At 31.2% G+C, this 27,541-nt stretch overlaps 2 protein-coding genes and 1 long non-coding RNA gene across 4 annotated transcripts; 1 reads left to right on the forward strand and 2 right to left on the reverse strand.

Moving 5' to 3' along the window:
• Window positions 1-2,186: 2,186 nt before the first annotated feature.
• LOC121225410 (uncharacterized) lies at window positions 2,187-4,636 on the reverse strand. The gene is made up of 4 exons (XM_041109717.1): window positions 2,864-4,636; window positions 2,597-2,782; window positions 2,436-2,509; window positions 2,187-2,343 (listed from the first exon to the last, which is right to left on the reverse strand). The coding sequence occupies exons 1-4, from the start codon at window positions 3,045-3,047 to the stop codon at window positions 2,278-2,280; spliced, it is 510 nt and encodes a 169-aa protein (XP_040965651.1). The 5' UTR covers window positions 3,048-4,636; the 3' UTR covers window positions 2,187-2,277.
• A 1,922-nt stretch (window positions 4,637-6,558) lies between these two features.
• Window positions 6,559-21,698, reverse strand: LOC107918461 (uncharacterized). 2 transcript variants are annotated; one of them, XR_001690104.2, is made up of 2 exons: window positions 21,308-21,698; window positions 6,559-6,812 (listed from the first exon to the last, which is right to left on the reverse strand). It is a non-coding gene; the product is annotated as an uncharacterized lncRNA (long non-coding RNA). The 2 variants fall into 2 exon arrangements; XR_005923285.1 differs by lacking the exon at window positions 6,559-6,812 and adding an exon at window positions 20,819-21,089.
• Window positions 21,699-26,000: 4,302 nt separating this feature from the next.
• LOC107918276 (mitochondrial import receptor subunit TOM7-1) lies at window positions 26,001-26,464 on the forward strand. Its single transcript, XM_016847798.2, has one exon. It carries the CDS (start codon window positions 26,054-26,056, stop codon window positions 26,270-26,272), a length of 219 nt encoding a protein of 72 aa, XP_016703287.2. The 5' UTR covers window positions 26,001-26,053; the 3' UTR covers window positions 26,273-26,464.
• The last annotated feature ends 1,077 nt before the right edge of the window (window positions 26,465-27,541 follow it).

A 27,541-nucleotide genomic window follows, 5' to 3' on the forward strand; every position in this document is an offset into this window, starting at 1 on the left:
AAGTGAACAATAAGACTAGTGGATGATAATGAACAGAGAAATGGAGAATAATGGTTTTTTTTCTTTCCCTTTGTTGTTGTTGTTGAGAGCTTGAGGGTGGGTTTTTTTTTTACTAGAAACATATGTTGGTATTGATTTGTCTAAATTTTAGAATTTACAATTGTTTTTTTTTGTTAATTATCACTAAAGCCAGGGAGGAATCTAACTTTCAAGTTTTCAACAGGAAAAAGAAAAAATATTGTCATTTTACTTGAATTTGTTTTATTTAGGAATTGGGTGCTTGAATCATGTGATCGAAATTTTAGTCTCTGTTTGGTTGATTAGAAAGTGAAAGAACAGGAAAAAAAATGTAAGGTAACGAGAAATTTTTATAATTTTGTCTCTTAACACCTCTGAATGTTATCCCCAAAATGTAATTGTATAGTCAAGGCTGAGCTTTTATTTAATGCTATCCCCAAAAGAGACTTAGTCTCATGGAATGTAATGATCTCTGGCTACAGCCAGAATGGGTATTCAAAAAAAGCTCAAAGTTTATTTAAGACACTGACCCATCAGTGTTTACAGTTGAGTTTTTCAACTGACCTGGCTATTATTTTGCCTTGCATTTCCCCTGATTCCCGTCATTTTGGTAAATCAATTAACTACCTGGAGATAAAGGCAGGGCTTTCAAGCAATATTCTTATGGTTAATTCCCTCATGCACATGTACATTAATTTTGGGGCCTTATCAGCTGCTTTAATGTTGTTTGACAAAATTTTTGCTGAAGAGGATATTGCCTGTTGGAACACTATAATTGTTGGTTGTACAAATAATGGCCATTTTCGAGAAGCTTTAGCAACATTTAATTGGATGAGGCAGGTAATGGATGTTATGTGCGATTCTATCACCCTTGTGAATGTTATATCAGCTTCTAGAAATCTCTTGTTGATTTATGAAGGTAAGTCCCTGCATGGCCTTGCCATTAAAACTTTTGTGGGATCAAAAACTGGTGTCTATAAGAATTTGCTTCAAGAGACTAATCATAGAGCTGGGTTAAATCTTCGAGTATACACAACTGTTTGATGTGGATTAAGCTATAATTGTACCTTTTCATGCATGGTTGAGCCCTGTTTCTTCCATGAGACCGAACACTTAAAGGCCGACATCAACTAAAGTGCCTACCCTACCAAGAAGAATGAGAACAAGAGCTCCGTCATTTTCAACCAGACCCAGGTTCGAAAGAACGAACCTTGGCGGTATGCGTCCCACTTCCATGGCACCACTAGTTAGAATAAGATCAGTTGTACCATTGGACTAGACATTGTTTAGAAGCAATGGCATTATTCAACAATGTTTAACCATTTTGTTTTCAACTAGTTTGGCTTTGATTGGCTAAAGAAAGTGTACAAATTTGACAAGTATATGAATTGAATATGTTCTATAATTATTTCTTTTAATTTTTGTTTTGTATGCTCTTGAGCTAATATTATTCTAGAATTGTTATCTATTGATTTAATGGTGTAGTGATTTCATTAATGAAATTATACGTTAAAAAAAAGGGAAAATAACTCATTGCAAAAAATCTTGATAAGATGATATAAGAAATTAACATTAGAATGTAAAACCAAAAAAATATTTTAAATTTCATTATGGAACACCAAAAAAGCATAGCCAAAGAATTCAACACTTAATGAAAGAACCTCAAATAAGGAAGTGCCAAAAAACATTTAGTCTAATATCAACTGTCATTAAGCACCAAATCTAGACTTTGTTGTAACAATATAACTTCACCATGATATATGTTTCTAACTTTCAAGAAGACAATTCAAGGCTTTATCCTACATCATTGGAACAAATACAAAAAAAAAAAATTATATACAAATATAAGTCATTGATAAAGGAATAAGCGCTAATATGAAATAAACCTATGATTAACGGTTAGGATATGGATATCCCTGATTACGTATAAGTGATTCCTATAATTAATTGATTAAAATAATTAAATTCACAAAACTAAATTTTAAAGGAGTTGTTTAACGAAAAAAATTCACTTGACTATTTGATGTAAAATCAAATATACTAAATACCTACAAATAAAATAAAAAATGAATACCTATCACGAATTTGCAGCTATTACACCAGTAGCTTGTTGCATGCTATTATAATGTAAATTTGAACCAGTTAAACACCAACTGCTACTTGGGGTCTTAAAAGAAAAACAAATAATTTTATTTATATGGCATTCTAAGAAAATATAGATATAACATAACTATCAGTTGTGGTTACCATGTTGAAAAATTACATTGGATTTTGACATGGATATGCATAGATATTGTTTACTGGCATCATCATTGAAAGAATGACCTATAATACCGACAAAAAAAAGAGAGTTAATAATGTATAACAACAATAGAAATACTTCTATGTAATATGTGACTAATTAATTTTATACTTACAAAATTTTCATAACTTAGAGTGGAGCCAATGAGTACATCTAAGAATTCTCTAATTGTTGATTGTTTTCTTTTTCCTATATAAAATATAACATTTATTAAAATAAATATAATTAAAAAAACAAATTTACCACAAAGTGTAACTTTATAATCAAATTACTTACTGGGTTTGTGAAATTGGGATGCTTTTGATTTTCTTTTCTCAATGTGACCTTTAAGTCTAGAATTAGAGACCCCTTTCGGCTTAGCACATGGTGGATCTAAGATTGGAGAAGTTTTACTATCACCCACTTTTACAACATGGTCATCATTGCTCGATAATTCTTCAATTATTGACCTTTTCACGTTTTCTAAATAAAAAATAAAACAATTATCACTTAACGTAGGAAAAACATAAATCATTTAAAATTCTTGATTATATAGATACTTACTAGATCGAATGACTGCTCTTGCATTTGTCTCATTCTCTTTGAGCTCATTATTCTTAGAGACACATAACTTTGTCAATTCTTTCTCAACTTCCATGTCACCTTCATATAAAATCTTCTGACAAAATTTTCTTGTTTTTTCGTTTTCTTGACTTTTTATAATCAAATTATAAGCAAATTGGATCATACGATTACGAAATACAACTTCAGCCTCTGTATTATACTATTGTGAAAACTCAACAACATCACCACCATACATGTCTTTTTCAGCATCTTTAGTCCATCTTCGAGAGATATACCGATCAAAAATTTTCTTAACATTTTTTACACTAAGAATCAGTAAAGCATGAGAGCAAAGATAGCCACAAAACGCAAACTTCTTGCAAGTACAATGAATCTCTATGGTAGCTGTGTTAAAATGGACTGTTTGAACTCTTGAACTTTTTTCATCCATCATTACTTCAAAAGTATAAGTTGTACCATTTTGAGCAACTTCTCTCCATATTAATGGAACACCATCAAGAAATTCTTTCTCAAAGCACTTGTATATTTCATGAGTATAAACTTTCGATGCATGAGACAAAATACCACAATTTTTAATTGCACAGGTGATTGAGCCATTTCTACACTGAAAATCCTTCTCAGCTTCGGAAGAACGCCATCTTGCCACTAAATTCTCGAATTCAAAAAAACTTACTAAGAGAAGTAGTGGCTTTAGAAATACCATGCAAAACATTATTTGTAATCTCAACCCTTTGAAAAGATTTAATTTGAGAAGAAAATATATCGATGCTAAAAGCAATACTCTATTTTTCACGACATTTGTACAAACCTTTCAACCATGAATGATCTTGAAGATTATGATCATTTATCATTTTTCCCAAGTATTCTCAAATTCTATTTCGGATTCACAACCTTGTATGCACTTATAAAACAAAGCATGGAAAGTAGCATTTCCATTAAGATTACCAAGATGTGAAGGCACATTCTTAGAAATGTGCCATAAACATAATCTGTGACATGAATCAGGAAAGATTTCTCCTATTGCTTTGCTAATTGCATGATCCTGATCAGTCATTATAGTCTTTGGTGATTGACTACCCATTGATTGCAAGAAAGACTTGAACAACCATTGCAAAGGAAGCAGCAGTCTCATCTCGCAAAAATGTACACCCAAACATTATTGTTTGTCGATGATGATTAATACCCGCAAAGGAAGCACATATTAGGTTATATCTATTGGTATGGTAAGTTGTATAAAAAACCACAACATCTCTGAAGCAATCATAATCAATTCTTGATCTACCATCTCTCCAAAAAAAGTTTGTCATTCGATTTTCTTGATCCACTTGAACTGTGTAAAAAAACATTGGATCTTCACTTGCTTTAACCTTGAAATGGTTAAGTAAACTTTGACCATCTCCAGCTTCAATCATCATCATCTTTTGTTTGTAAATGTAATTATAACAATCTCATTTTATAAATCTAACATTTTTAGTTCCACCAACTTTATTTGACATGTAAGAGTAAGGGCCAGTTCTTCATTGCTTAAAAAAAACACTTCTGACTCCAAAAGCACTTTTGAAAGAAAAGCTGTGAAGAACAAGCTGATTTTGGTTGAAATTTTTAGCTTTTCAGAAGTGCTTTTCAAAAGCACTTCTGAAAAGGAGAAGCTACAAAATTTAGCTTTTTCTCTCTCCAAAAGCACTTTTGGTGCTTAATTACTTTTTCACCCTTCCAATAACATAGTATTTTTCTTTTTTTTCTTAGTGCTTAATTACAATTGTGTTAAAATCATTAATTAAAAATAAAAAAAATTTAAATACTAATTACAAATATTTAATGGTTATATTTAAATATTTAAAATATAGTTTATATATTCTAATTAAATTTTATAAAAAAATAATATTTATTGCTTAAAAATATTTAAAATTTATATTTCATATATTAAAATATTAATAACAAGTTATAATAATTTTTTTTATATTCTTACTAAAATATAATAATATTAACTAATTTAAATATTTTTTAAATGTATATTTGTTACTTGATAATAACATGTCTAAAATGGATATTTTATTTCTCAAAAGTACTTTTTGACAGCAATGCTAAACACTCAAATTTTAAACCAAACTTTTCAAAAGCACTTCTCAAAAACACTTTTCCACAGCACTTTTCAAAAGTACTTTTTAAAAGCAATAAAGAACTGGCCCTAAACATCTGTAGGACGTATACCAACACTAACCATTGAATTAATGACATTAGCTTTAGCGACCGAACCTGATCGAGCTGACCTGAGTAAATGTCTTTTTAAAGGAGTTGCTAACTTATGATTATGCTCAAAAATAAAATGAGTGACTATCCATTGGTCATCTTGTACTGTAAAGCGAATCATTGCCAGACATCCAATTCTTGTTTCCAAGTTGTTATGTTTTTTTGTATCCGCAACATCTTCAAATTCTTTAAAACCTTGTTTGGAATAATAAAAGTCTTTAGTGTGAATAATTTTTGTGCTAGAAAGATACCTACTTTTTCCTTTCGAACGCTAAAACCAATGCGATGGCCATAATCTATTTACAAATTATAAGCCTCATGTTCACTATTCACCACAAGTCCTTCCAAATTAGTATTATCAATTTCTATCCTTTCTATATAAGTAAAACTTTGAAAATTTTCCTCATCCATATCATGAAACATACCTGCATCAAATTAATCATATAATTATTTAGAACAATTACAGAATATAAAAAATTCAAATTACTCAATTCAATAACGAGCATGGATGATGTAGTAAGAATGACTCATAAAAAAATTTATTGTTCACCTAGATATTGTGCAAAATTAAAAAAAAAAAGTAAAAAAGGAGACAAAATTAGAAAAAAAAAATCTCGTTTACCTCAAACTCGAAAAAAGACCTTACATTTTCTTCTTGTTCTTTCACTTTCTAGTCAACCAAACAAAAACTAAAATTTCGGTCACATAATCCAAACACCTAACTCCTAAATAAAACAAATTCCAATTATTACGATAAAAGAAAATTTAAACCAATACTATCTTTTTATTTTATAACAATATTTAAAATTTTCTTTTTCTAAGTTGGTATTAGCATTAGTCAAATTGTTAAGTTTATTTTAAAAATAAAAATTAACTTACAAATTTGTACCTAAGCCATACTCCATTTCCCATCTTGGTACCTAAATTTTTTTTAATCATAAGTAGTACCTAAACTACTTTTTTCCCCAAATTGATGTCTCGTTTAGTCAAACTGCTAAATCTAGTTTGAAAAAATGACTTAACTCACAAATTAGTAATAAAGTTATATCCTTTTTCCCCAAGTTGATACCTATGGTCATAAGTGGTCTCTAAATTATTCTCCTATTACTCATTTTACACTAAAATGTTATATCCGTTACAAAAAATTTCATCCAATATAGATTGCAACATCATATAATTTTTTAAAAAAAAAAACATTTTTTCTTTTACATTATTTCCTCTCTCTTTCTAGCTTTTCTATTTTTTTCTTCTTTTATAATGTTTAATTGAAATTCGCCTCTTCATATTGAGGCACTAACTAATATTTTCCCGTCCAAATTTAAGCATGTAACAACTTATAACATGAGTATTTGTTTAATCGAGTCACCATAAAATAACAAGAAATATCTTCAAGTGATAGAACATCAATTGCTTGAACAAAAAACTAGGGACCAACTATCCTTCTAATTTCAAATTATTTACAAACGTGTCACGATAACATCAAGTTTCACAAATTATTTCTAATAAAAACCTTAAAAGAACACACAATAATTACATTCATGGACTTTCAACCCCTAACCAACAAAGTGATTGTTTTAATTCAAAAACTTGGGTGCATAGAGCAGCATAAGGTGATATCAATCATGAACCACTTCTTTTTCCCTTGACTCCAACAACTTCAAATCCTCTATACAAGGGTCTATAATTTCAAATTACTCAAATCAATAACGAGCATGAATGATGTAATTAGAATGCATTTATAATGTAAAAAAATGACAATTTTTTTAACAATTAAATTTTAGTGAGAAAATGCCACTAGTAAAGTTGGTAGTAGCATCTCCCCATTTTCTTTCAACAATTAAACTTTGAGCTTTTTTTGAATACCCATTCCTGCTATAGCCAGAGATCATCACATTCCATGAGATTAAGTCTCTTTTGGGGATAGCATTAAATAAAAGCTCATCATTGACTATACAATTACATTTTGGGGATAACATTCAAAGAGGTGTTAAGAGACAAAATTATAAAAATTTCTTGTTACCTTACATTTTCTTCCTGTTTTTTCACTTTTTAATCAACCAAACAGAGACTAAAGTTTCAATCACATGATTCAAATGCTCAATTCCTAAATAAAACAAATTCAAGTAAAATGACAGTATTTTTTCTTTTTCCTGTTGAAAACTTGAAAGTTAGATTTCTCTCCGGCTTTAGTGATAATTAACAAAAACAACAATTGTAAATTCTAAAATTTAGACAAATCAATACCAACATATGTTTCCAGTAAAAAGAAAAGAAAACCCACCCCCAAGCTCTCAACAACAACAATAACAAAGGGAAAGAAAAAGGAAAACCCTTATTCTCCCTTTCTTTGTTCATTGTTATCCCCTATTCTTATTGTTCACTTATCTTTCAATCTCTCTTTTATCAAATGGCAAAAACTCAGAATGATAATCAACCCGCTATATAAAATGCAAAACCCCCATTGACAAAGAGAAAAGATTTGAGATACAAGTGTCACGGGCCAAAGTGTAAAGCTCGTGACCATGGCACAAGAAGCACCCCATGGAGGTCTATCGATTAGATGGGGAGCATTTAACCCACGAGAACTGTCCCGATTCAGAGACCTATTAGAGAAGTCTGTCAGATTGAAGTCTGGTTGGCCCAATAATGAAGACATGGCAACTTAGGCTAATTTTAGTAACTAATCTTAGAAGATAGAGAGAATCATATCTTGTAAAGATTAGATTAGATATGACAAATCTTGTAAATCCCCAAAATCAAAGGATATGGTGAATCTCGTCTGTTGATGTAAATGTATCTTGACCGTCGGTTTTGGGGGAGCTCAACTATAAATAGAGAGCCTCCCCTCATTTGTACTCATCCATTGTAAGCTGAATTCTTAAGAGTAATAGAATTCTTTGGGCATTTACTCAAACACTTTATATACATTCTTTCTTTGGCTTTCTGTTGTTCACTTGTAACTTCTTTTGGCACAATCGCTTCCACTATACAAATTGGTGCCTTGGAAGAGTTCTAAAGAATCCTCACTTTTGGGCGTAAAGGCTGACTTAGGCGAGTTTGGAGCAAACGGATCGCCTAAGGCCGCACGGATTGTGAGACGAAAGGTCTAGCCCTGTGACACAAGAAGCTAGTCACTCCCCATTGCATATATATTGACCAAAATTTCAAAAGGGTTGCTCTTCACAATTTTACTTAAATTCCAATAAATAAATAAAAATTGTTATGAACGAAAATAGGAACAAACCAGGTCCTGTAATCCCTCTATTTTTTTGCTCAGCCTGTAATCCTTCCATTGCTGATATTGAGAAAAAATGAAGCCCTAAATCCTTTTTTCCTAATAGTGAGGAGACGATGAAGATAGAAAAAATTGGAAAAATTACGAAAACCTTAACACCATGTTTGGTTGGGTGTAATGGATTAGCCATTACACCCCGATTCGATGGCCCCACTCAATATGTTGTTTGGTTCGCTGTATTGCCCTAATACAGGCCTATTACGTTGCGGACGGATTCGGTATTTTCTTTACTTCAACGCCGATTTCTAATCCCTTGCAAAAGCAAAGATTAGGTAATCGGTTTCTGTTTTACCCTCCCCTTGGCGAAATCGATCTCCACCCTACCCTCTCCCTCCCAACATCAACAGAAAGCGCCAGCGAACCAAACCTCCAGCCGCTCTCGACTTTCATGTTTGCATCTTTCGCCGATTCGACGGTCTCAGATCTCCAGACGCTTTGAAGCGGCAAGTGAGTAATCTCCGCCTGTGAGTAAACTCTATTTCTTTCCTCCCTGCATGCAATTTTAATGGGTATTGTTGCAATTTTTTTTATAAATGCGGGTTTTTGGTACGATTGTTTCAGTTCTTGGTAAATCGGCATTTCGTTTCTTACTGGTTATGATTTTTTTTCATTATTTGTTTGGTTGTTGATCATGATATATGTATATATATATGGTTTCGTTTCATCGCACTCTTCCTTTTCTTTATCGATTATTACAGGTTCTTCTTCATCGATTATTGCAATGTTCACTTAATCGATTTCCCTTTTCTCATTACAGGTTCTTTGTTCCAACACTTCTTCATCGCACTCTTCCCCGATTTGCTCATTACAAGATAGTTTTCCATAGGTATTTTCAATATTTGTATTCATGTTCGATTGAAAGGTTAGTTTTCCCCGATTGCATGTTTGTATTGCTGTAGCAGCTTTTGTTGTTTCCTTTGGATAAATAAAAAAAGTAAAATTTATCCAAAAAAAATCAAGTTTAGCATACATTGTTAGGATTCATTACCCTCCTGATTTAAAAATGCCAACTAGTTAGCATCAATCCATTTACATAAAATAATTTCAACAGGTGATTACTAGATACTTTAATAATGAGCCTGCTTCATGTAACACTAACCACAAACTAGGGTTGCAATCAAGCTGAACCGATCTTGAACTGTTTTAAGCTTGAGATCTATTTGAAGCTGCTCTATTTCATCTTTACTTCCATGTTAAGTGCTATTTTCAATGATTGCCTTTATTAGAACTTAAATGGAATTTGATCTGTCAGTTGGCTTTGCTGAAATGATGAATATAGTGCAATAGGGATGCTTTGTATGTAAGGATTATTAGTACCATAAGGTCCATATATTTGGCAATGCAAGCACTAAGATTTCTGATATGAACTGAGGAATCATATTCGTGAGCGAGACATCTATTGATATCATTTGCTCCCCTTGAATAGTTGTTGTTAGATATAATTTTTCTATCTCTTGATTGTTTCTTCATTTACGTGTGATTTCACTCTGATTTTCCTTTTGTTTTGAGATGATATTTTTTAATAGTATATTATTCGTTATGTTGTATTATTTTTCCTTTAATGTGTTTTTCTTTGCTTTATGTCTTGATTATCTGTTTGTGTTCGCAATTTTCATTTTTCTTAAGGTAGCATTGGAAACCTAAATTTTATTATCTATTTTGCTCAGTCTAACAAACTTTGGTTCATACTCAGCTAAATTTTAAAATCAGAGTCTGTATTGATACATTGTGCTAAAATATTCTGTATTGCAAGTCTGTATTGAAAGGTTAGTTTTCCCCGATTGCATGTTTGTATTGCTGTTTCTTTTCCTTTGTTATGTAATCCAAAGAGTTTTAAGGCATAAGGGCAAGTATGTATTGATGTTTAACTTCAGGTTTAACTTGTAAAATAAATTTGATAAAATTGTGTCTTGTGCACAATGTCTACTAAAATCAGAGTCTGTATTGATACAGTGAGCAATGGAAACTGTCTGCTGTTTTCAATTCAGATAGTTTTTTGATAGTCTGCTGTTTTTTGAAAGAGTTTACAATGGAAATTGTTGATAGTGTTGTTTTTTCAATTCAGATATTAGCATCTCGTTGTTAGTGAGTAGAAGATGAAACTGGAAATTGTAACATTTGTTTTGATGTTGTTCTTGATTTGTTCTGGAAATTGTTTTGATAGTCTGTTGGAAATTATTCTTGATTTGTTAGTGAGTAGAAGATGAAACTGGAAATTGCAAGTATAGTAGGATATAGTTTTGTTATGATTTAGATTTTGAAATCAAATGCTATAAACGAGTTACTTGAGCTATTATTTTAATTCGATTAAGGGTTAATTATATTGTTTTCTATTAAAGACTCAAATAATTATTGAATTATTTTACAAGGATTTTTTTAGTTAATAAGCTCTCTGTTTTTAAATTATGTAAAAACAATCATATTTCAATTTCGATGCTTATATAATGTTCAAATTTAAGATTAATTCTTTATATTTTAATTTTTAATATAATTTGGTACATCAATATTAGCCTAGATACTTTAACCGATTAAAATGCTAACGTTAATATTTAAACTTGATTATAATATTAAAATTTTTTTTGTTTAATTCGAATTCATTATAATATCGAAAAAAGTGTAATTATTGTTTCTTTCACAATCATAATTGCAAATACAATACTACATTTTAATAATTATTTGTGGATGTAAATGAGATTAAATTTACAAAAAACAGTTATATATATTTATACGAAATGAAATTTAAATTTAAAATGTTATAAAAGTTTTAAAACTTCAATTTCATTATTAAACCAAATCCTCATTCTTTATTTTATTTGTTTTAAAATTTGGTCACCTTAATTAAACTAATCATCAATAAATAAACTAATCAATGTTCAAACTTTGAACATGCTTTATAATTTTAAATTATAATGAGTTTAGTTATAATCTCACAAATACCAACAATTAATTTTAGGTCAATTATACATATACCTTTAAATTTTAATATATTTAAAATGTATTTAAATATTTTTTCTTTCTTTATTGTTTGGGTGATTGATAAAGAAATGTAAAGAAATGAAATTAAAGTTACAACGATATCATTTAATAGATACTTTTTTGCTTCGTGTGTTCTAAAGTTGTATTGTTTATTTTTATTTGATAATGTGTAATTGCAACTTCAATTCTTTGATATTGTGTTTTAATTTTAATATGTTGCAGTAATGGCACGTCTGCCTTTAATTGCACAAAGTGTGAGGCGTAAAAGAATTGGTATTGCATTGACAATATGGTTGAAAATTTGTAGAATTGCGATTTGGTTCTTATTTATAATGGGTGCCAGCCTTAGCCTACATACTTATAGACCAAGGATTAGGTCATATACCTTAGATTTTTATGCAAAACGGGATTATGTGAAAATGCTTGTATATGCTAGTGACGAGACCTGTATTGAACAAGTTAGGATGAATAGAACTGCCTTTTTTAAACTATGTGAGATGTTAGAATCATTAGGGGGATTGAAATCGTCAAGAAACATGCTTGTTGATGAGCAAGTGGCAATGATTTTACATATCATCTCCCATCACTTGAAAAATTGAGTTATCAAGCATCATTTTAGAAGGTCTGGGGAAACTGTTAGCAGAGCATTTCGTAGTGTTTTAAATGATGTCTTGCGCTTACAAGATGTGTTATTTAAAAAGGCGGAGCCAATTACAACTAATTCTTCTGACACAAGGTGGAAATGGTTTAAGGTATTGGACTGAGTTTTATATATAGCTTATACAACATTTAGTTGATTTAGATTTAAATTAGTATTCTAACTCAAGGATTTATATCATGTGATATAGAATTGCTTAGGTGCTCTTGATGGAACCCACATCAAGATTAGGGTTCCAACAGTTGATAAACATATATATCGAACGCGAAAAAGTGACATAGCAACAAATATGCTAGGTGTTTGTACACTTGATATGCAATTTGTTTATGTTCTTCTTGGTTGGGAAGGTTCTGTTGCTGATGAACGGGTTCTTCGAGATGCCATTAGTAGAAGACATAGACTAAAAGTTCCTCATGGTAAAGTGGATAGTTAGAGGACTTTGAATTATTCACTAAGATCAAACTTTTTGTGCTGAATTAATCATTTAAAAAAATTATTTTATAGATTGTTATTATCTAGTTGATGCTGGATACACAAATTGTAAGAGATTTCTTGCACCATTTAGAGGACAACGATATCATTTGAACGAGTGGCGTTAGGGTTGTCAGCAAAGTTCTCCGCAAGAGTTTTTTAATATGAAACATGCCTCAGCACGTAATATTATTGAAAGATGCTTTGGGTTATTAAAACTTAGATGGAGAATACTTAGGAGTCCATCATTCTATCCTGTAAGGGTGCACAATAGAATTATTATTGCACGTTGTTTGCTCCATAATTTTATTCGAACCCATATGAGTATTGATCCTATTAAAGCGAAGGTGGGAGAAGGATTACCTAGTAATGTGGTGAATGACGATGAACCGAATATCGCAAATATCCATCCATCGGATGTTTGAGCTACTTGGAGGATGGAACTAGCCAACCAAATGTTCAATGAATGGCAAGTATCTAGAAATTAGTTAGGTTTAGGGACAAAATGAGTTTCAGTTAATTTGTTTATGTTATTTTATGTATCTAGTTTGTGAAACTTTGGTGGTGTTTGAATTGATTTTTGTATTGTACTAAACTTGTTGAATTATAATTTAATTTTTTTCATTCAGCATGTGTTATAATTTTAAATTTAGTATTAAGCTTTTGATTCATTATATTGAACTTAATTATAATTTTATAAAGTGTTCACCTTCTGATTCATGACATTAATAGTAATTAATATAATTTGGTTTTTTTCTTAAGATAATTATTTCAGGTGTTCTAGAATCAAATTCTTCTTCTCAAGCTTCTCGAGGAACCAAAAGAAAATGGGTTCCAGAAGAATATGCAGCATTGGTTTCCTGCATGGTGGACTTGCACAATGTTAGAACATTTAATGTTGATACCAGGTTCAAAGCCGGTTATTTAAACGAGTTGGAAAGAATGCTACAAAAGGCTTTACCAAATGCAATGTTGAAGACGAAACCTAATATTGAATCAATGATTAGGTTACTAAAAAGGAAGTGGTCAATCATCTGCGACATGCTTAATGGCCAAAACAATAGCGATTTTGGTTGGGACGAGCATAGGCAGCTCATTGTTGCTGAAGATACAGTTTGGGACTCCTATTTAAGGGTAAGATTATTTAAAGTCTTTATTATCTTATTTTTACCAAACTTATAACTAATATGATTTTCTCATTTTTTTAGAGTCACAAAGAAGCCGCTCAATTCAGACATCGTACTTTCCCTTACTACGACCAGCTTACTGCCATATACGCAAGAGATCGAGCGACTAGGAAAGATGCTCTAACAGCTGCTGATGTTCTTAAAGAAATAAATGCTTCTACAGATATGAATGAAGAAAGAAACTCATTCTATGATTGCGAAGCTGACATCTCTTTGGATGACATAGATGTTTCTGCTACGGAGCCGCGACGAGATAGAGACCAAGGGGATTCCTCATCTTCAAACAAGAAAAAGAAGAAATCTGATGCTCGTGATAATATGTCTTCTTCATTTAATGAGGCTGCCACTTTATTGGCCGAAAACATGCGGGCCATTGGCGAACAAATCAGTAGGAGTATTGCCTTCGATGTGGTCGTTCAGCAGAAGTCAGAAGAATTCCAGATCATCCAAGAGAAAGCTACAAATTTATATTCAACCTTATGGGAAATTGAAGGTTTAACTGTCAATGAGCGGTATCGAGCTTTGAGTAAAATTCCAGCTCATCCTACTTAAATGCTCGTTTTCTTTAGTTTACCTTCTGATGCGCGATTGGAATGGGTCAAAAGATTTCTTTCTGACCATTAAAAATCAATGTTCAAACTTTTCGATGTTGTAAAACAATATAACATATGGATTATTATATAGAATTTCATTTTCATCTAACCTTTTGTTAATATAAGTTAATTATGTTTATGCAGAATATAATTTTCAAGTTATATTATGATTTTAGTAAATTCATATAAGAATATTTATTATTAAGAATTTTATAAAATTATATAAATTCATATAAGAAAATTTATTAGTAATAATTATTTTAAATTATACAAATTCATATAAGAAAATTTATTAGTAATAATTATTTTAAATTATACAAATTCATATAAGAAAATTTATTAGTAATAATTATTTTAAATTTTATTAAATCATATACTTTAATTAAAATATATTTAATAATAATTATTTCATATTATATTTTATTGTATCATATATTATGATTTTAGTAAATTCATATAAGAATATTTATTATTAAGAATTTTATTAAATCATATATTTTAATTAAAATATATTTAATAATAATTATATTAAATTATATTTTATAGTATCATATATTATTATATGAAATTCATATAAGAATATTGATTATTAAGAATTTTATTAAATTATATTTTAATTAAAATATATCTAATAATAATTATGTTAAAATATGATTAAATTATTTATTATTGATATTAATAATCTTATTAAAATTTAATAACAATAACAATAATTATTTACCTAAACAAATTTCTGCTAAGGGTATTCTAGTCATTTTAGTTTTTTCCCTTATGCTATTACACCTCCATTCCATTCAACCAAACACAAGAATACTATTACGCATCTATTTCATTACATTCAACCAAACAATTGATTTGCTATTACGCCTCTATTCCATTACGTCTCTATTCCATTACAGCGAACCAAACGTGCTGTAAATCTTTTTCTTCTAATAGTGAAGACACGGTGAGAGAAAAGAAAAAATAAGGAAAAGAATCTTCAAGAAATTTAATTTGACGGAAAAAAAATTAGGAGAAATTAAAACTAACCTTAAAAAAAACCTTGAAGAAATAAAATCTGACTTGGAAATTTTTTAATCTTTTAAATTTGAGTTGGAAAAAGTGGTTGATGTGGCATAAAATAATTGGATAAGACCATATATGATGTGGTGGGAATGGTCCATAAAATAATTTCTCTTAGCAACAATGATGTGGTGCTCCATATCAACAACAATTGCTGATGTGACACTGTCACATCAGTTACCTCGTCAGAAAAATAAAATAAATTATTTTTTTAAAAAAATAAACATTTAATTTTTTTACTAGAACGAACTTGGATATATGATTGATTGTCTAGTTTTATTCGTTTCAAAGCTTAATTTTTTAAAAAAATTAAAAATATAAATATTTAAAATTTTAAAAAAATTTATAAATTTATAAAACATTATTAAAATATATAATAATATTAAACAAATTTCAAAAATTTCAAAAATAATAATTTATAAATATCATTTAAAAGTTAAGTCCAGATTCACATTGAATCACGACAATCATTTGTCAAGATTTATTCAAATTATTTTTCTAAATTATATAAATTTAAAAAGACATTTAAAAGTAGTTTTCTTTAATAACTTGATATGTATCAATGCTTTAATTCTATTGGTACCTTTTGGATGTAAAAAATTAAAAATATATACTTTAGAAAATAAATAAATAAAAATAATTTTAATTTTATTAATTGTACGTGTAAATTTATTTTTTAAATGTATGAATATGTCCAATTAAAAAATGTGTATCAATTATCTTATTATATGTGTAGACTAAAAGGTGTATCAATTATTTTCTTACATGTGTAGCCTAAAAGGTTTAAATAATTGGATGTATTTGTACATTTAAAAAAAACTTTATAAATTGTAGGTACTACTAAGAATAACGAGTATTCACTTTGTAAATTAATATTTTTTAGAATTTAAAAGTCTATTGTGCTAGCACGTATTTGTCTGCTTTTCTAGCAAGTTTTGGTTTCTAAGGTTTTTAGTGCGCTTGTTTTGGATGGTAGTATGGAAAGGGCGGTAGAAGCATAGAGAATGACTTGGCTAATCTTACGTTGGAAGATGATGAAGATGAGATCTTAGCAGTTAGTAGCGATCCAGATTCGACAAAGGAGGTTTATAATTTGTGTTTGGTTGGGTGTTTTTTCACGGAAAGTGTAATTCATTTCCCGGCAATGAGAAGTACAATGGAAAACTTGTGGCATCCCATTAAGCGAGTACAGATATCAGATTTGGGAGAAAAATAGTTTTTGTTCTGATTTTTTCATAAAATGGATTTGGAAAGAGTGCAAAGTGGATCGCCATGGACTTTCAATAATCTTTTGGTGTTGCATTGTATGGTAGAGGGGGAGGTTCCACTAAAAGTCCCATTATTATCTGTTTGTTTCTGGGTGCATGTCCATGATATGCCCTCAGGATTCTTTTCTGAACGAGTAGCAAGATAATTAGGAGATTTTGTGAGGGGGTTTATGTAGTATGATACAAAAATTTTGGAAAGGGTTTTCAACAATTATATACGAGTTTATGTATTGTTTGATGTTCAACGATCGCTAAAAAGAAAGAAGAGGCTCATGTTCTCGTCGGGTATTTGTTCATATGTCAATTTCAAGTATGAACGGTTAATCATGTTTTACTTTTATTGTGGATGTCTGGGTCACAGTGATTCTTTCTGCCAAATAAAGATGGAGACATAGACTGATGTTGTGGAAATGATATGAGATTTGTCAATACGTGCTCAATCAAAGAGGGCTCTAGCAATAAACAGTATATGGATAAAAGGAGGAAGAGGGTGTAGAGGAGTAATGTCAGATAAGGTTAATCCTATGTTGGGGTAAATTTGGAAGGAGAATCAAATGGTGGGTCGGGTCAAATAGAAATGGAACATGATTCTGAGGAGTGTCCTTTTGAGGGAGTGAAGGGAAGAAACGGCTACGAGGGGAAGAAAGTTCTCGAAGCGGATCGGGAATAGATGACTCTAGGAAAGGAATGGAAGGAATGATGGTAGTTAAACCTCATTATTTATCGACGGCTGCCAAGGGGCAAGCCGATCGGTCGCAATGAAACTCCTGAGTTGGAATGTCTGTGAGCTGGGGAGCCTACGGGCTGTTAGAAGACTTTGACATACGTTGAAGACGTCTAATCCCCAATTGGTCTTCTTTATGGAGATAAAACTGGATGGTAGAAGAATGGAAGTAGTGAGGAGGCGATGTGGTTTTGTTAATAGGATTGATGTGGGGGCTGATGGTTCTCGTGGAAGCCTCTGTTTAGCATGGAAGGAGGACCTAATTATCACTTTACATAGTTTCTCTATGAACCATCTAGATGTGATGGTAAAAGGGAATGATGAAGAGGGGGATTAAAAATTTATAGGTTTTTATGAAACCCCATTTATTAGGAATGTGAGCGATTTGTGAAATGTTTTTAAGAATTTGGGGAATTATTAAGATCTTCCATGGTTTGTATGCTGGGATTTTAATGAAATTATGTTTTCTTTTGAGAAAGTGGGGGTATTCCAAGGGACGAACAGAGAATAGAGACGTTTCAGGAAGTTTTGGAGGAGTGTCGTTTATTGTATGTGGGTTATTCTGGGACATGGTTTACTTGGGAGAGACGGAATTTACCAAAAAAAATATTCGGGAACGATTGGATAAAGGTGTGGCAAACGATGGTTGGTTGGGTAGATTTCTGAATGCCATTATTTATCACATACCCTATTCTTTCTCTGATCATTGCCCTCTTTTAGTTCATACGGATATGCAAGGAAATGTGAGGGGTAATAAAAAATTTCGCTTCGAAGCTTAGTGGACAATGGAAGAGTCTTTCGAATGAGAAATAAAAAAAATTGGGAATTAAGTAAAGGGGATATATTTGCTAAGCTAAAGAGTCTTCGAGTAGAACTGGAGAGTTGGGTAAGACGGATAAAAGAGAAATGGCACAATTTGAAAATGTTTTTGACCAGGAAATTGGAGCAATTATTGGTCTCAAATCGGGATGATGGGAATTTGGCAAAACTTATTGACACAAGAGTTCATTTGAACTAGGAGATTGATAAGGATGAAGCTTTCTGGGAATAAAGAGCGAGAGTTAATTGGTTAAAGTTAGGGGATAGAAACACGAATTTTTCCATAATTATGCTTCGCATCGCATGAAAAATAATATGTTTAAATGTTTGAAGTATGGAGATGGAAAGGGAACTAAGGAGGGTACGAAGATGGCAAAAATCGCAAGGGTTTTTTTTGAAAATTTATTTGTAGCAAAGGGGGTGGGTGAGTTAACTCATATTTTGTCCAAGGTAAGGAGATATATTACTGATGACTTGAATATGATGTTAACAGGGACATACAAAAAGGAGGAAGTCTATGTGGCCTTAAGGGATATGGGTCCAACTAAGGCACCAGTTTTGGATGGCTTTGCGGCATTATTCTATTAGAGATATTGGCTTATTGTGGGACGTGATGTAAGTCTCTATTGTTTGGGTGTTTTAAATTATGGTAAGGAACTTGACCCTGTGAATGTTACAAACATTGTTCTCATACCAAAAATCTCTCACCCCACTAATATGACGATTTTTAGACCTATCAGCTTATGTAATGTTTTATATAAAATAATTGCAAAAATGGTGGCTAATCGACTTTAAAAGACTTTTGATGTTTGCATTGATAGTGCTCAAAGTGCGTTTGTGCTAGGACATCTAATTTCAGATAATGTATTACTTGCATATGAGATTTGCATACTTTCAGGAAAAAAAGAATCGGACGTAAAGGTTTTATGGCTTTAAAATTGGACATGAGCAAGGCGTGTGATCGAGTTGAGTGGGGTTTCTAAGGGCAATGATAGAACAAATGGGTTTTGCACAAGTCTGGGTGGATATTATGATGAAGTGTGTCTCAACGATCTCCTATTATGTTAGTATTAATCAAATCATGGGAGAGTTCTTTCGGCCTTTTAGAGGACTACGACAATGGGACCCTTTAAGTCCTTTTTTATTTCTAATTTATAATGCGTCGTCTTCTCTAATGAGGCTTGCGGTTAAAGAGGGCTTGACAAAAGGAGCAAATGTGAGTAGGAGTGGGCCTCAAATTTCACATCTACTCTTTGCAGATGATTGCGTTCTTTTTGGAGAGACTTCAAAGAGGGATGTACATGTCATTAAACGGATTTTGGAATGAAGTATGTTCGGGACAATGTGTGAATTTTGGAAAATCTACAATTTTTTATAGTGCAAATACTTCTGATATGGTTAGGGTGCAACTATCAACGGAATTGGGAGTTCGATGCTCAAATAACCTAGAGAGATACCTAGGCCTTCCTAATGTGGTGGGTAGAAATAAAAAGGCTTCGTTTTAGGTTTTGAAGGATCGGATGAAAAGGAAAATTGATGGGTGGAGTACGAGATTTCTCTCACAATGGGGCAAGGAGATATTTATAAAGTCAATACTTCAAGCCATACCGGTGTATTCTATGGCCCGTTTCTTATTGCCAAAATTTTTATGTGGGGAAATGGAAATTATTGTGGCAGGATTTTTATGGCAAAAGGGTCATGGACGTAGGGGTATTCACTAGTGTGAATGGGGAAGAATGTATGATTTGAAAAAGGAAGGGGTTTGGGTTTCAGAAGTTTTAAGAAATTTAATGTGGCTCTCTTAGACAAACAAGGATGGAGACTTATTAATTATCTCAATTCTTTAATTGCTCGAGTTTTGAAAGCCAAATGTTACCCTCGATCTGATTTTTTCATTGCTAGCTTAAGACATGGGGTGTCATATACTTGGAGAAGTATCTGGTCAGTGAAGAAGTTGTTGTGTGATGGGACCGGATGGAGAGTGGGTACGAGAGATGGGATTTCAATTATTAATCATGCATGGATTCCAGGTTCAGATGATTATAAATTAAGCAATGGGGTTGAAAATAAAGAAAGGAAGAGGGAGCCTATTTTGGATACCTTTTCGAGTATTGATGTAGGTAGAATACTAAGCATTCCTTTGGCTAGTATTCCTCATGAGGATGTGATGGTGTGGAGAGGCGAGCCTTTAGGGGACTTTTCTGTACGAAGCACCTAAAAACTGGTATTTCTACCCCTACTTTTAATGAGATATAGACCAATGCTAGAGATTTCTATAGAAAGCTACGGGGCCTAAAGCTTCGACTAAAATTAAAATTTCAATATGGCAAATTTAGAAGAATTATATTCGTACTTTAAAAAATTTGCATTTTAAGCGACTTGTTTCAAGTCTGATATGCCCAAGATGTGGTAATGCTGTTGAAAATTTAGACCATGTCTTTCGTGGTTGCCCTGTTACAATTTAAGTTTGGATGTTATTAGGGTTTCATGGAATTATGTCAAATTTTGACCAGGGATTTTTTGAATGGTATACCTGGGTCTTTAGAGAATGTTCGATTACCCAAAATCGAGTATTTTGTGTTACACTATGAAGCCCGTAGCCAGATAGAAACAAGAAGGTGCACGAAAAAATTAGTAAAACAGGTAGGGCGATTGCCACTTCTATATTTTGTTACATAAAAGAATTGGAGATTGAAGAGGTAAGGGAAGTAACCAGACAAGGTGAGGAAAGAAAATGGGAACCTCCTGTAGGGGCGAGAATTAAAATAAACTTTGACGCGGCCTTTGATGAATTGCATTCTAGATTGGGATCGGGAATCGTTGCTAGGAGTGCTTTGGGTACAGTTTTGGTATCTCGATCGATTCTGCATGTAGAGGTTGGAACGGTTTTTGCAGCTGAGGCCTTCTCGTGTTCATGGGCAATACAAATGGGCTTAGAAATGGGGTTAACGGAAGCAACAAGTTATACACGATAGATCTAATATAAGCGCCTATATTCGAAACAGCTAACAGAAGATGAACAGTTTTACTTTTATTCGGCTTAAACATGCAAGTTATTTTGAAAATCAGTTAGCCTATTTTTTAGCAAAGGAGAGTCTGAGATCTGGTGAAGGCTTTTACCTGGAAGATGTTGTCCCGAGTTATGCGATGAGGACGATGAAAGCTGAACGGGTGTGAGAGCCGGATTGAGGAGGATCGGAAGCAAGTTTTCCAGCCCCGGTGAAAGGAAAGAAAGGATGAGAACTCTTTTCTTGTGTTTTTTTGGATATCTGCAAAATCGGGTTTGGAAAAGGAAACTTCTAGGAAATGAAACCGTCCGATTTTGAAATGATGAGGGGATAAAGCCGGTTTTACTTTTCCTATTTGGCTGGGCTAGGTAGTTTATTTTTTAATTGCTTGTTTTGGTTCTATGTTTCATTTCTGGTTTTGGGCTCGGTGGGGTCGTGCCAGATCATTTCCATTGTGTTATCATTTTTCTTCTTTTAATAACAAATCCTGGTCTTTCATTCGAAAAAAAAACTTTATACATAAACAAACAATTACTAAAATTAAAATTTATTTTCTAAAATATTTTTTATACATCATAAAATGCACCAAAAGAATTAAAACATTGTTATACATCAATTTTTTAAATAAATTAATTTTAAATATTTTTTAAACTTTATATAATTGAGAAAAATCGTCTTGAATAAATCCGAATTTATTCTAGACTTTAACTTTTAACTTTTTTTATTAATTTTTAATTTTTTTTTATTTTTTGAATTTTTAAAAATATTTCTATAAATTTTAATAATGTTTTACAATTTTTTAAAAAGCTAATATTTTTTTAAATTATTTTAAAAAATTAAGCTTTGAAACGAATGAACCTAGACAACCATTTGTCCAAGTTCATTCTAGTAAAAAATTTTAAATATTCCTTTTAATTTAAAAGAAAAACAATTTTTTTGTTGACATGGCGTGCCACATCAGCAACTATCATTGACATGGAGTGTCACATCAGCATCGTTAATGGCCACATCAGCATTATAATGGTCAACGTTAGTTAAATGGCCTATTTGGCCAAATCTGTTAATTCAGGAGCTCAATTGGGTACAAAAAGTTTAAAGGGAATTAGTTGATTTTTTTTTTTACAAATTTCGAGGGCCAAAAATACCACTAAGCCAAAACTAAATCAAGATCTTTCATATTAGATCATTAAGAATAAAATTAGATACGAAATTGTACCTAAATCATCAATATCTTGAAATCTTTTGTGATTTGATCATTCAAAGTAACATACAAAGTATTTTAGAGAAAGTGGACTATAGGATGTTCGGAAGTTATGAATATATAATTTTGGACCATATTTCTAATGTATAACTTTTACGTATTAACCTTAATATCTAATCAACCTATTAATTAGAAAATAGTTACTAGAGTAACTATACATATTTGTCCTATACTTTATTTAATAACTAAAACTCAATAAACCTTAATCATTTCAAATCACTTTTAATTCGAGCTAATGTTTTATGATAGTAAATAATAAGCTTCACATATAAAAAATCATTTGTATAATAATTTAATAATCATTTGAGTTCGAGTTCTCAATAAAAAACTACACCCAAATAAGCCCTTAATTGAATATAAACAATCAATTAAGCCTTCAAAAAATCAATTTCCATGTCAGCTCATTTGTGAACTTCGCCACATAGCAGGCCAAGGTTGTGTCACATGACAAAATTTGGTATTTCCCTTTAAAATATAGGTAAAGTACATAAATGGCCACTAAAGTATTGCCATGTTTTATTTTGGCCACTAATATTTTTCTTTCTATTTTGGTCATTAAACTATACGAAATCAAATATTTTTTTCATCGAACATTACAACCATTGTGATCTTTTTTTATTTGTCTAATATCAAATTTAGCCTTCAATGTTTACAAAATTTATCATTTTAGTTCAAATTCTAACAAATTTAATAAATTTAGCTCTCACCTTTTACAAAATGACAAATTTTGGGAATTAAAAAAAATGCCCTTAACATGTAAAGTATAAAGCTTAATTATTGTCAAAATTGACTAATTTTCTTACACGATTTGGCCACACGGCCGTGTGACTCTTGATTTTAGTTTTTGCCATTTTTTTGTTTTGTTTCAGATTAGTCCTTATTCGTTTCTAAATTGATTTTAGGGTTCCAAATGCTCGATTTAAGTCTCATTTTAGTATTTATGCTATGAATAATGAATGATTATTAATTTTTGATGATCAAATAAGTATTTTGGATTGTGATAATGTATTATCATCTTGTTAGCTATTGGAATATCTCATAATCTTAATCCAACAACAAATACGGGTTAGGGGTGTTACAGTGAAGCACACTTTCGTTCGTGTATCACTGGCCTTGGTTGCATTATACAATATTGCTTTGAAGATTAGGAGTCTTTCTATTTCCAAGTTCAAGAACGGTTTAGGCTTGGTTGACATTCTAAAAAGATCGAGTTTGGCCCGTAACGGGGCCTGGAGAAGAATGTATGGTAAATACGAGTCAAGGTGGAGATTTGTGGGGTGTGCCTCTCATTTATCGGACAGTTTGCAAGCACTTAACGAAGACAAAGGCAAAATAGGCACGACTCCACGACGTGGATGCCAAAGTCATGGCGAGGGGCGACGTCATGACGAGGGACGTTAGGACATCGTGATGACTCAATGAGTTCTCCAATTGATGGAGAAGGCAACGTTGTGACGAGCATGCATGGGACGTCACAACGACATGACGTATTCCTCAAGTAATATAGTCGCATTTTGACAGCCGAGCAGAACTTCTTCTTCCAATCAAACTCTAATTACTTCAGAGATATTTTAGTAATTTTAGCCCTTTAAACTTAGCCTATTTAAAGGGGCCTTGTATCCTTGTTTCGAAAGGCAAGTAAAAGATGTAGTACTATAGGGCTTTTCTTTTGGGGGTAAAAGATTTAGTCGCGGATGAGTTTTGGTGAGAGTTTTCATGATAACTATTGAGAGAATTTTGTACCCATTTTGAAAGAAATATATGAGAAATAGAGTTTTGTTTTCGGGGTTTAAGTTTGTATTCTTAGTACATTTAGGTTTATTTTCTCCATATTGTACTCTCGTTTGTTTACTCATTTAGTGAAAAGTCGAAACCTCCTTTGCCCATGGTTTTTATCCTCGTTGGAGGAGTTTTCTACATAAAATTTGTATTAGATATTCTCTACCTTTTTTTTATTTCATTGTTTATTCAGGTCAATCCCCAACAAAACGTAAATAAAAAGCTATTATCTCTTTTCTACTACTAACTCTCTTGTTATTTCAATTGATTCTTCGAAAGTTTTTTTTCTCAATTTTTTCGATATCCATCTTTAATAATCTACAATGTATATTGTTTAAATATTATATTTATTTTCTATTGTTTTCACCTCTTTCCCTTTAGGTATATTAATTAAAAATTTAATTTTATTATAGTATTCATTCTAAAACAAGTTTTATACATGCATTGTTATATTTAAAAAATACATGAAGATAAATTTGAAATACTTTGAATTCAATTAAAATTAAAAATTTAAATAATAATTTTAAAAATTATCAGTTAAAATATTATTATTAAATATTTAATTCAAAGATTTATTATAATAAAAATACTATAAAATATTAAATACATATGAATAAAATTATAAATTATCATTACATTCCTAAAACAAATTAATAAACCAAAGATAATTAAATTATTTATTTATTTTTATGAAACTGTACAATAATTTTAATCAAATAACGTTCTTAGAATAACATCAATCATGGAATGATAAAATGAAAAACATATCAAAAGCTACTTTAAGTTCTGAATTTAGGAGGTTAATAAAGTAATAGTGCAACCGAACCCTAAGAAGTTTTAGTCCCTGCCTTTTTAAAACCCTTGTTCCCCTCCGCCACCCTTCCTTCTTCTCAAGACCGTTTCTTCTCACGAATCCTCCAGATTTAAGACAGTCTTCCTGAGTTATTAGAGGTAGAATTTCACTGTTTTCAATTTTTTCAGTTCAATTATCCGTTGTAGAGGTAAGCGTTGAACGCGCTTTTTGCCGTTGATCTTTTTTCTTTTTATTAGGATTTTCCAATTTTTAATAATCCGAGATTAGCTCCTCCTATCACTTTTCGCTCATTTGCAAGGCTTCCATAGTGCTTCTAAGTGTTGTTGCCTCTTTCGATTCTTTGTTTCTTTTTTTTTTTAAATTTGAGATGAAATTAGCTATAAATTAAATTTGCAAATAACGAAAATGGAAATCTGGTGAAGTTATCTTGGACAAGATTTCAATCGTTTAATTACATTTGTTTTTTAGTTTTATATTTTTTATCAATGAGCTTGATGTAAAATTTACCTTTATATTCCCTTTAGGGTTTTATGAATGTTTTGCGTTTCGGATGTTTAGGATTGATCTTAAACTTATTGTTTAATGTGCCTTTTTCTGGGTTTATATGGGGAAACTTGTTTATTATTAATCATGAGTGAACTTTAGTTATATATTTTGTTTCAAATAATTCAGCTTTAATTGAGATTCAATGGATTCATATATTTAACTGTTGTTTTCTATCATGAGTGACAGTAACTTACACAATGCGATCTTCAGTTGATTTTTTTTTTTGAGATGCTGATATAATCAGTGCTGAGTTTTGAATAGTCTGGTGGAGAACAACCTACAAGGAGTATAAAATAATTGTTATTCAACATTTCTAGATAATATTTACTTTTTCACAGCCTTTGTGTGGTTAATATTTTCTAAAATTACTTAATTAATTGCTTCTTTCTTCTTATAATGTAACAGGTTTATCCTAACAAATCTGTGAAGGGTTGAGAAAAAATAAACAACTATTTTTAATGGCATCTAGAGTTTCATTAAAGACTAAAGGTAAAGGAGGGAAGGGGTCTAAGGGCTCGGATGAGAAATCAACTACGCAGTGCTTGAAAGAGTGGAGCACATGGGCTATGAAGAAAGCCAAAGTGGTAACGCACTATGGCTTCATTCCTCTGGTGATCATTATCGGCATGAACTCTGAACCCAAGCCCCAACTTTATCAATTGCTAAGCCCTGTCTGATTCAGTTGCTTATTTCTTAACCACCCAGATCTTGGTTTAACTATGTAATTTGTTTGTTGCCTATCTGTCGAAACTACATGGTATTATGTTAGGCATATGCTTTATATGATGTTGACTGTTCTATTCTATGTGCTTGAGAATACATTTATGTAATTCGAATCTTATTTGAGTTTCTCAATATTTTCTTTTACTCATTTCCAGCTTCATGACTTGTATATCTATGCTGCTGTGCCTATAACTTGGATAGTTAATCAAAGCTTGAGACGAAATGACTCTTTTCTCGTGTCATTCATATTTCATGGTCTTGGGGACGGGTCTCTTTCCCTGTATGTATGATATAATGGTAAAAATGCTCAATTTGTTTCTATAGTTTTTGCACGTGGCATCGTATATTACAAGTATTCTTTAAATTAAGTTTTATAGCGGAACAGTTGGTTTTGGGAGAGGGTACCCTTTTTGAGATGGCTTTTACATCGACATTGACATTGAAGTTTGAGGACACAGGCTTATGTTTCAGATATTCAGTTAATGTGTCTTCCTTTTGATGGTTCCTTTTAGTAGAGTGGAGGTGTCTTAGCAACAGGGTTGTGATCTGATCAGAGTTGGTAAATATTGTCATCCTAACTCCCCTTTATGCAACAGGGTTTTGGATTATTTTGTAAGATCATGTTTTAAATCTGACTTTGGGAAGTGATAAAACTGGCATATGCTGATCTTATTTCTCATATTTGAATGTTGGTAAAAGTTCCATGGATACTTTTGAACTAGGAGTTGAATTTTATTGTACTCTATTTAAAATGAGTAAATTAATCTTTAAATTTTAGATAAAAAAAATCAAACGAGTCTTTTTGTTAAAATATTTATCTATTTTTATTTTTAAGTGTTGATGTGATTAAGGAAACAAATAGGTAGCGACACTATGTGTATCTCATGTTGAAGTGGTAAAATATTAAAAAAATCTTGCTAATAAATAAATTTTTTTTGAAAAATTATGTCTAGGATTAACTTGAACAAATGATTGTCCTTATTTATTTTTAATGTAGTTTTTTAAATAATTATTAAAAAATAAAATATTTTTTATTATTTAAAATTACAGTAAATATATGAATTGAAAATTATTATGATGAATTATCTATTTAATAATTATTATGATGAATTGAGTTACTATTCATTTAATGGATATATGAATTACAATAAATATATGAATTGAGTTACGATTCATTTAAATATTTAATAATTATTATGATGAGTTATTATAAATATAAAAAA

The sequence above is a fragment of the Gossypium hirsutum genome, chromosome D13 (genome assembly GCF_007990345.1).
Source record: "Gossypium hirsutum isolate 1008001.06 chromosome D13, Gossypium_hirsutum_v2.1, whole genome shotgun sequence".
NCBI classification, from domain to species: domain Eukaryota; kingdom Viridiplantae; phylum Streptophyta; class Magnoliopsida; order Malvales; family Malvaceae; genus Gossypium; species Gossypium hirsutum.